This window comes from Rattus norvegicus, chromosome 5 (assembly GCF_036323735.1).
Source record: "Rattus norvegicus strain BN/NHsdMcwi chromosome 5, GRCr8, whole genome shotgun sequence".
NCBI lineage: Eukaryota > Metazoa > Chordata > Mammalia > Rodentia > Muridae > Rattus > Rattus norvegicus.
This window is the reverse complement of record NC_086023.1, coordinates 17,825,854-17,837,021: the sequence shown is the minus strand read 5'-3', so window position 1 is coordinate 17,837,021 and position 11,168 is coordinate 17,825,854. Positions and strand designations below refer to the sequence as shown.

The 11,168-nt window shown below is 44.2% G+C and overlaps 1 protein-coding gene across 1 annotated transcript in view; it reads left to right on the top strand.

The window, feature by feature from the left end:
* Positions 1–232: 232 nt before the first annotated feature.
* Positions 233–11,168, top strand: part of Alkal1 (ALK and LTK ligand 1) — a 30,189-nt gene continuing 19,253 nt past the window's right edge. Inside the window, exon 1 of the mRNA NM_001302143.1 lies at positions 233–416. Coding sequence (NP_001289072.1) covers positions 233–416 — 184 coding nt within the window. The remainder of the gene's footprint in view (positions 417–11,168) is intronic.

The window sequence follows — 11,168 nt, the reverse complement described above, 5'->3', positions numbered from 1 at the left end:
TGGCCCCGTCTCTGCCCCACGTCCTGGAGACCAGGAAAGGGTCCCAGGGAGGCCGCATGTGCTCCCGATGGTCCTGTGTCCTGACCCGCCCTCATCCTGGGTTCTCCTGTCCCCCCAGAGCCGCCCCGCCTCCGATCCCCGCCCCGCGCCCCGGAGCGCTTAGACCTAGCCACCCGCGCCTCCAAGTCCCACTGCCACCCTAGTTGCACTCCCCGCTCCGGACGCCGAGGCCATGTGGCTGGCTAAGCTCAGCACCCGGGTGCTCCTACTGTTGCTGCTGGCTTTGGCTTTGTCCCCACCCGGGACTCAGGGGCGGCCCCGGGGACGCAGGGCGGCGCGTGTCACTGAGCTCTTGCCACAGCTTTTCCTCCCTGTGACAGGGACTCGCCTGGCTCCCAGAACCTCCCGGAGCACAGGTAAGCCATGCCCGTCCCTTGATCTGCCCTTGCTAGAGCCTGACCACTCTTAAAGCTGGGCAAGCTGGTGTCAGGATGGCTGAATTAAGCAGAGAAGAGGGTGGACACCTGTAGAGTCCTGGGAATCTTTCCCTGGGAAGGAAGTAGCCAGCTTACTATATTTGCCTCGACTCAGAATTCGACCACAAAACTCGTTTTGGGGTGGGGGTGGGGGGTAAATCAGCTTTATATGCTCCTTCCTAACCGTGGGAGGTATTAACCCAACTGTGGAAAGACCTGGGTTGCAACCCAGCCTTCCAGGAAGATGGACAACTTAAGCACCTGTCAATACCTCTGCTCTTGGTCTTCTGGAGTTCTACTAACATGGCAGTCTTCAGGCACCTAACATTCTGGAAAATCTCTTTCTTCCCTCTTCAAGCTGGTCCCGGGGAATGGGCGGCGCTGGCGTGTTAATTTCAGTAAGCTGCCATGGCTGATCATGCTTTTCCCTGGGTCAATTAGAAGGACCCTAAATGCTACCACCTCTTCCCATGCCAACTCAGGATATTCCTGCTAGCAAGATGCTTAGGAAGAAGTTAGGAAAAGCTGTCAGGATACAGCACCAGTACCGCAAGACACCTACACACAGAGATGTATGAATGGGAAGGAAGGGGAGAAAGCCTGGGGAACAGGAGGTATAGAGGAAGGACTGCTGGGAAGAGAGAAGCCACTTTAGGGTGTCTTTACTTAAGTCTGTAGTTACAGAGCAAGGTGGAGGCTGGAGCAACGGATCTTCCCCTTGTCCTCCATGGAAACTGCTGAGAGGACAAAGCAAGCACAGGGGTGGGTTAGTTCAATTATATCACTGCAGCCAAGGCCTCTTCTTCACCTTCCCTCCTTCCCTCCCTCCCTCTCTCCCTTGAGCCTTATTTTCTGCCTTCCTTCTCTTCTCCCTCCATTCATTTTGATTCCCTTTTGTCTGAAGCAGAGTCTCACTTTGTAGCCCCCACTTCTCAGCCTCCTGGCTTAGCCTTAGGATTGTTAGCATTTTCTACCATAAGCAGCTCAAGCTTCACTTTTAAGAAAACAGAAGGTGAGGACTTCTTTCTTTCTTTCTTTCTCTCTCTCTCTCTCTTTCTTTCTTTCTTTCTTTCTTTCTTTCTTTCTTTCTCTTCCTCTCTCTCTCTCCCTTCCTTCCTTTCCTTTCTTTCTTCCTTCCTTTCTCTTTTTTCTTTGTTTATTTTACTTATTTACATTTCAAACGTTATCCCGCTTTCCAGATTCCCCTTCACAAATCACTATGCCCTCTTCCTTCCCTACCTCTATCTATGAGGGTCCTCCCCCATCTGCCCACCAAATCCTGCCTCAGCACCCTAGCATTCCTCTACCCTGGATCATTGAACCTCCACAGGACTAAGGGGCTCTTCTCCCAGTGATGCCAGATATGGCCATCCTCTACTACATACCCAGCTGGAGCCATGGGACCCCCCATGTGTACTCTTTGGCTGTTGGTTTAGTCCTTGGGAGCTTTGGGGGATCTGGTAGGTTGATACTGTTGTTCTTATGGGGTTGCAAACCCCTTCAGCTCCTTCTGTCCTTGCCCCAACTTCTCCATTGGGGTCCCAAGCTCAGTCCAATTTTTGGCTGCATATATCTGCATCTGTATTAGTCAGGCTCTGGCACAGCTTCTCAGGGGACAGCTATATCCAGCTCCTGTCAGCAAGCTTCTTGGCATCAGCAGTAATGTCTGAGTTTGATGTCTGCAGATGGGATGGATCCGTAGGTGGGTCAGTCTCTTGATGGCCTTTCCTTAGGTCTTTGCTTCACTCTTCGTTCCTGTAATTCCTTTTGAGGAAGAATTCTGGATTAATTTTTTTGAGGTAGATGGATGGCCCTATCCCTAAACTGAGGGATGTGCCTATCACTGGATATGGTCTCTATAGGTTCTATCTCCCCTTGGTTGGGTATTTCAACTGATGCCCTTCTTGTTGGGACCTGGGAACCTCTTGGGTCCCTGGCATCTGGGACTTTTTGGTGGCTACTCCCAGTCCCCATACCCCATTGCTACACATCTCCTTTCAAATTCTGACCCTCTGTACTTATTCCCTATCTCCTTCCATACCTGAACTGCCCCCCTTCACCCTCTCTCTCTATCAGATCCCCCTCTCTCTCTACTTCCCAAGATTATTTTCTTCCCCCTTCTGAGGAGGACTGTAGCATCCACACTTTGGTGTGCTCTTCTTTCTTCTTGGGTTTCATATGGCCTGTGAGTTGTATCTTGGGTATGCCAAGCTTCTTTTTGGCTAATATCCACTTTTCCATGAGTGCGTATCATGTGTGTTCTCTTGTGATTGAGTTACCTCACTCAATATTTTCAAGTTCCATCCATTTGCCTGCAAGTTTCATGAAGTTATTGTTTTAAGACAACAGGCGGTTTCTTTAAGAAAATAGGAGGTACTGATTTTTTAGTCTCTTTCTTTTTTCTTCTGTCTTCCTTCCTTCCTTCCTTCCTTTCTTTCTTTCCTTCTCTCTTTCTTTCTTTCCTTCTCCCTTTCTGTTTTTTCCCTTTCCTTTTCTTTTCTAGGTTTTATCCCATAGTTCAGGCTATCAGGCTGACCTTGAGTTTGGAGAAATCTTCCTCCATCCACATCCCAAGTGTTGGGGTAAGAGGTAAACCATACTTTTCTTACAAGTTATGGCATAAATATTACCTAGTCACCCCATAGCTTCTACTGAGAAATTACTTCCCATGGTACAAATCTTGCAGAGAAGTGAGACTAAGAAGATTGATAGGAAAACAAGTGTGTCTTCCTTTCACAATATGTCTCAGGGAGAGAGAGAGAGAGAGGAAGGCACTGCACATGGACAGACTAAGTGAGCCAGGTAGGGAGGAAAGCAGAGGAAAGTGACAGTAAGGCATTGTAGCTAATATAGGGGTCTATTCCAAGCCTATTTATTTGGATGCCCTCCAGATGAGACAGAAGAGGCATTCAGTATGGGGGAAGTATATCACATTAGTTATCCACCTTGACTTGAAGATTATTGCTAACAAAAATATTTATCTCAGGTACTAGTATAGCTTTGGAATACAAAAGGAATGTGAGGAAAAACCTGAAATTGCAAAATCATTTATGGTAGCACATGAACTTTACCTGTTTTACTTTCATTTAATATGATTTCTCTGGTTAAAGACATAGAAGGGAATTGGAAGATATAGTTCTTTGGTAGAACACGTTCCTAGCACATGTGAGGCCCTAGATTCAATCCACAATACCCCTTCTCCCAATGACAGAGAAGATATAAAAGTAGTATAGCCTGAAAAAAAAAAAAGAGCTATGGCTCACCCCCAAAATCCATTGCTTTCTGCAGCTGTTTGAAGTGACCTTATCTTTTGATTCCTGTAACTTGTTTACATGGGGAGAGAAAGGGTGGCTGGTTACCTCTGAGTCTATGAATGAAACTCTTGACATAGATCAGGGAAAAACAAGGACATGAATACAGGAAGACAAGTTCCCATCTGGAAGTTCTCATAGGAGTGGCAAGGGGTTATAACTCACCCAGGAGGAAACATCTCCCAGGTCCTTGAGGGTGAGGACTGTCATTCTTGTGGACAAGCTGGCAATTGCCCTCTGTGAGTCTGAAACAGAACCTGCAAGATCACCCAGCTTGAGCTGGTGAGAAGACCAAGCAAACCCAGGAGGCTTTAGAGTGTCCTGGAACTCCCACTGAGTTGTTATGTGAGGGAAGTGGAAGTCTTTTTGTGTTCCTCACTTCAATTTTCCTCCATCCTTTTCACACACACACACACACACACACACACACACACACACACACACACCGCTCCCCATATTTTTAGACTTAAGTTCTAGAATTCTTGCTGCACGTGAGTGAATAAACTACCTCAGATGCAGCTTCTCCTCTGGTACTGTGGCCACACCGATCATCTCTGGCACTGCACTGTGGTGGATTTCCCTGCACGCCACAGAAGCAGTTCTGCAGTAAACACCAGATGGGGTTCCAATTTAACTTGCTTCTGGCATTTACCATCTCTTGAAGATGAGAGTCAGAACCCACAAGTTAAGGACTGTCTCTAAGACTGTCACTGCCTCCAATGCCAACTGCAATCTCCAGGTGGTTTTACTTGTGATTCTGTGCCTCTAGCAAAATAAGAAGCAAGATTCCCATACCGTGTCCTCAGATTTACACTAATTTGCTACAGTGGCCCATAAACGGTATCATAATAGCTACTGATGAAGATGTGCATAAGATGGGGTACAGAGGAAGTGTATGTGAGAGCAAACACCCCCTCCCCCAGTGAGTCTTCATGTTCAGCTATCCAAAAACCCTAAACTTGGAGCTTTCACATTTTGGTGGTGGTTTCATTGCGTAGATAAAATTGAATCACTGGGCAGTGGTGATCAGCTAACCCATCAGACCCATCTTGAAGCTATTCAGAAGCTACCACTCCTCAGTCATCTTTTTAACATATTAGCATTTCCAAGATTCCAAGCAGTTTCTGAGTTGTACACCAGGAAAGCCAACTATGAGTTTTACAGTATCATGGCATTGAGTTGTACATTGTCCCCTTTAAGTAAGTTAGTTAGCTTCCTTTCCTAAATCGAAGTCAAGAGTGGAGGTGGGAGGGCCATTCCCAAGCATAAGGGACAATAAGCATAAAGCCTGGGACAAGAGTTGCCAGCCAGGATTCTCTCCCTAGAATTGTTTGATCAGGGGTGGTAGTGATGGGGTGTTTGGCTCCCAGAAACACTAGTGATTAACCACCTATGGCTTTCCCTTCTTCCCTATAGCCTGGCTGCCATTCATGAAGGCATTTTTCAATTGAATTAGTCATGCAACAATATCTGAGGTCTCTTTGACAGACATTTGATTGTGAGGATTTTGATTGTCAATTCACTTTTGCTAATAACTGGTGCGTCAAATGCCTGGAATCTGTTGTTCCATGGTCTCTGTACCTCTTACAATATTCCTGCTTCTGACTTGGATGAGCACTAAAATGTGTGTTTCTTCGCTCTTTCTTCCTGACCCCTGATACTGGCTCATCATCACTATAACAGGAAGAAGCTCAAATGGAACTCCAAACTCTGTCATAAAAAGCTGTCCATATGTTCACATGTAGACAAGTTCAGAAAGCTGAAAATGAGCTGTGATGGAATTTTGGAGAATTTTGAGATCAGAAGGAAATTGTCATGAAATGTGAGCAAACAGAAGTATAAAAGAAAATTTTGACTTTGATACCTCCCCTTTTGTGACCTATACACACTTTCATTAATTCTATAAAATTTCTAAAGTCAGAGTCTCAGAAGGGTTGTGTAAATGTGAGGCCAGGCTGATGGTGGAGCCTTAAAGGAAACTGAAGATCCCTTTAGGGAGGTCATTCTAAACAATTGCAAATGACATCCTTTATTAAGTAACATGGGATGTGGCCCCTCTCCAGTTATAAATCTGCCATGGCTTTTCTTCACTTTCCCAAAAAGTCCTAAGTCCACTAAAAGGCAATGTCGGACCAAGAATCAGATAGAAAAGGAAAAGAGGCTCTAGGTAGATGGATGTACTTTTCACTTAAACATTTAAGATGACTGAAGGCACATTCTGCTTTCTCTCCAGGACATTGCTCCCTTTTTGAATGTTTCTCTTTTCATAGTTAGTGGCAGTCACAGGCTCACCTGTTCAGATGCTATCCCTACTCCACCCTTCCCACCTGTCTGGCTGTGTTCTCCAATATGCTTCTTTTATCTTTGCCTGATGGAATTCTGTTCGCACATTTTGGATTCCATGGTAAAAACGAACTGCCTTTCCACACTCTTCTGCCCCAGCAGTCAAAATGGAAGACGTCTGTGACATCAAAAAGCATAGCGTTTTCTCTGCACAAGCAGCACACAGTCTACTTTGCCCTGGACACCACCTGGTGTTCTCACATCCAGCTCAATCTTGATGCTGTCCATGTGGAGACAGGGTCCAAGTGAGTGATCTTACTTCACACTAATCTCAATTCAAAGCACCTGACATTTCTGACTGTTGAGCGTGAGTTGGACTACCCCTGAACAGAGAAAACTAAATTAACTTGGTATTAATTAGGGTTGCAGTATGGGAAAACACAAAATCAAGATATCTTAAAATTGTGCTTCAAGCAAACTATTGTATTTATCTAACTCCAAATGGATCACATGTTGGGCGTTATGGCCTGTGCTGACAGAGGAGAGGATTCCACATAAGAAAGCAAAGGAGCCAAGGTACAAAGGCAGGGATTACCTGTTTAAGGAAACTGGTTTGACCATGTATGTGTGTAGGAGGTTTGTATGAAGGGGTATGTATGTGTGTAGGAAGCTTGTATGAAGGGGTATGTGTGTTTGTGGTGGCTTTCTATGTGTGGTGTGGAGGACACTTTGTCTGCAGCCTAGTTTAGGTGTACACCTATGTGAAATGGGATTCACCATGGCCTCCGTGGCACTATTAGAAAGTGTGACCTTGTTGAAGGAAGTGTGTCACCATAGGAGTGGGTTTTAAGACCCTCTTTCTAGCTGCTTGGAAGCTAGTCTTCTCCTGTCTCCTTTTGGATGAAGATGTAGAACTCTCATCACCTCCAGCTCCACATTTGCTTGGATGCTGCCATACTCCAGCCTTAATGATAATGGACTGAACCTCTGAACCCGTGAGCCCTAATTAAATGTTGTCCTTATAAGAGTTGCTTTCGTCTCGGTGTCTGTTCACAGCAGTAAAACCCTAACTAAGACAGTTTCCTGATTCCACTTCTAGTCCTCTATGCAAGTGCTAACTCCAGTCTGATTTCCTTGATAAACAGCTACAAACTGGTTTAATTTGCTAGATCAACTAACAGAACTCAGGGAAATACTATACCTACCTTCGTTTGTTTTTTCATAAAAAACGATTAAAAAAATCAAGGCCAGGGAAAGTCACTGACCTCCATGCCCTGCGAGTGGAAGTCACCCTCCACTGCTCTCCATGTGCCCAGCTACCTGTAAGTTCTAAAGTCCCAGCATCTTGAACAGTTTGTGGAGGTTTTATTACACAGCTAGGATTGATTGAATCACTGGTCTTCCGTGTTCAACTGAACCGCCAGCCTTCCTCCCTACCCTGGGACCAGCCCTGTATCTTGTCTTCTTGTTTCTGGTGACCATTTCCAAACACTCTGAAGGCTTCTAATCCTTATTCAAATCATTGGCATGCAAAATACAGGCTCATCTTGGAGATTCCTAAGATTGCACTTCAGGGAGCAGGGATGAGGCACCTTTACGTATTTTTCAACATCACATCTTTTTTCCTTTATATCTCTCTGTGTTCAAAAATACTCAAACATGTCTCATAGTTATATTTATGAAAAAATCTCAAAATATCCTAGATATATTTGGATACTGCCAGCACTTGCGTAATAATAGAATTCTATTTTATGTAATCCACATTCTCTTATTATAAATATGGAAGGCATCTCTCTGTCCAATTAGACAGCCATACTATAGTAACTGGTGATGAACAATTTCTCCCGAGTGAAATGGTGAAAATATTTTCTGTGACTTTGCCTATTACCAAGACAGAAGGTATAATCTGTTTGGTTTTTCAAGACAAAGTTTTGCTATATAGTCCAGGCTGAACTTAAGCCAGGTCCTCCTGCTTCAGCCTCCTGAGGGCCAAGATTACTGACATGTGCCACCCTGACTAGTTATGTCGGTTCTTTCTTAAAATGTTTTTATAAAATATAATTAACGTTCAGAGCCTGATGCTTTGTTGTACATCTGCACAAGGAAATGATTAGTATAGTCAAACAAGCATGTCCATCGCCCTTGGTTTTACCACATGTTAATATTTTATTTGTAGAATAGCTTATAGCTATTTGTTTCCCCCGAAAACTGTTAGTGTGGGAAGAGGTCAAGGTGGGAAGGATACATATGATTTTGCTCCACTTTTGTGTTTGGCAGGCACTACAACCAGATGTCTGCTGTCTGTTGGGCCCAGTAGCTCTGATCATAAACACTCATTATGAGTGGCCAGAGCTCACTTACATGAATGGATTTCTCCCCATTCACGGTGCTTTTGGCAGTGACCGTTATCTGCTTGAAGGACCCATTTATCTCACTACAAAGTAAAGAAATTCCATGCAGGAAGTTGATAGAATCACCCAGTATTTCTTTCTTCCCAGAACAGTACTTTTTAATCAGAGATTACCTAGGGAAGTTACAGGTTTTCAATCCTTTAGATTTTTTATTAAATTTATTTGCCTATGTGCGTGTGCATGAGTGTGCGTTTGGTGACGCACACATGCAGAGAACTTGCGGTAGTCAGTTCTATCATGTGGGTGCCAGTGATTGAACCTCGGTCTTACTCTTGGCAGCAAGCACCTTTAGCTACTAAGCCATTTTCCTAGCCCTAAAATTCCATTTCAATCATACATTTTCTCCTTTGTTTTTCATTTTTACGTCTGTAAGAAAACTCTCAAATGTGTAGGTGCAGATTTCTAAGATCTTTGCTGATGTTAGGAGACAGATAGACAGGTGGTGTTTCCCTCCTATGTCTGTGGGAACTTGAAGCCTTACCCTTACTGCTAATTTTAAAGTGTTCACAGATCTATGGCCACTCAAGGGTTGAAAGTGTTACATGGAACTTGGAGGTGCATCTCAGTGGTTAAAACACTGACTGATAAGCAAGAGAACACAGGATTGACTCTCGGCATCCACATGGTGACTCACAGCTGTGGAAAACTCCAGTCCCAGGTATTCCAATGGCCTTTTCTGGCATCAGAGGGCACACACTTTATGTACATGGTACACAGATATACATATAGGGAAAACACCCATACACATACAATAACCCAATGAGGACTTAAAAAGAAAGCATTAGATGGAAAATTACAGAAGTATCCAATGGAGAGAGCTCAGTGGGTGCCAGCATGAGGAGGAACTCAGTTCAAATACCCAGAATCCATGTAAAGCCAGGTGCAGTAATGTGCATTTCTTATCCTGTTCATATGTAGAAATAGCCTGCCCCACTATCACCTAGTATTCAGTTCTGAAGGCCATGGTGTGTTTTGTGTTGTGGCCCAGTTGGCACCAGAGGCCCAAATAACCTATGCAACCACCTAGTCTCACACAGAAACCCAGGAATGGCCCAGATCCCCTACTGCCCTACTGATGCTGGTCCTGGGAGAACCGTGTAGAGTGTGGCACTGCTTTGTGAAGACCAGACCACAGCCTCTAATTTTCATGAAAATTGATCCTGTGTGTCACTATTGTTTGCTGTTCTCTTGGTGTTCTGGAGAGTCTTTCCACTGATTAATAGGCTGTTCCATGTGGGGGGAGAAAGATGTTGTTCTAGAGCTTTTAGGACTCATTGAGGAAAATATGAAGAAAAACATGAACTACTTGAAAAAGTTTGAATTGCTTAAAAGCCAAAAAATCCATGAAGGCTTAGAAGCATCTGGGAAGGAATCAACACAAGCAGAAAGTTGGAGGCAAATGGAGAGACACTTGAGAAAGGGTATCCTAGTTAGAGTTTTACTGCTGTGAACAGACACCATGAACAAGGCAATTCTTATCAGGACAATATTTAATTGGGGCTGGCTTACAGGTTCAGAGGTTCAGTCTTTTATCATCACGGTGAAAGCATGACAGCATCCAGGCAGGCATGGTGGTGGAGGAGTTGAGAGTTCTACATCTTGGTCCTGAAGGCAAACGGGAGAGGACTGGCATCCAGACAGCTAAAAGGAAGGTCTCAAAGACCATGCCCATAGTGACACATTTCCTCCAACAACACCACACCTACTCCAACAAGGCTGCACCTCCAAATGGTGCCATTCCCTGAGCCAAGCATATTCAAACCACCACAGAGGGGTCCATGTTGAAGCATGATGATATACTATTTCTAGAGAAAGAACTAAAAGATATCTGAACATTCTGCACAAAACAGATTAATGGCTGGTACTTAGTAAAAGATACTGTCACTAGCTGAAGTTCCCAGATTACAAGCAGCTGAAGCCAAAAGGATGCTCAGGGTACTTCAAATAAAAAAAAAAGTGACCTGAACGATCAATGAATACTAGTGTGAATGAGAATTACCAACTTCAAAAGCTAGAAAAGGCATCTATAGGAAGCTGAAGAATGGGAAGACTAGGTGACTGGAATAGATAGAAAACTCCCTAAGAATCCAAAGAGTGTGCAGAAAGGCTGTCACAATTTTCAAAAAGTGACCTCCAATCATTCCATGTTTGCTGGCCAGTTAAGAAGACTGGGATGCCATGCTTGAAGAAGGTGTGACCAATGGTGGCAAAAGATTCAAGTGCAGTGAATCACAGAAAGGTGTTCCATTTAGTGCCAAAGGGAACTCAAAAGGAACAGACTCATGTAACAGAGTCACATGCTCCTTTAAAGAAACCCCTCTCCAAAAGAAAGACAGCTAGTTTCCTGCAGGAATCTAAAGTCGCTAAGGCAAGTGATAACTTTACAGAGTACAGTAAAACCTTGCAGAGAGAAGAGGCAGTTTTGTAGCAGAAATGCCAGACAGTGAGGATCAATATAAAGTAAAATCTGAAGTGTTTCCAGACACAAAACAAAATCCCACAGGAAATGAAGAATGGAAATTACCAGAAAAGAAGAGAAACTTCATTAAGTAGAATATCATAGCACCAAGCTGCTGATGTGCTGGAGAGCTTAAGGAACTGGGAAGGACCAGTTTCCTTTCAAGAGCAGGTGACATCAAGGAGGAAAGAAAGACACACCACTGTTAGCAACTTGGGTGCTAAAATCC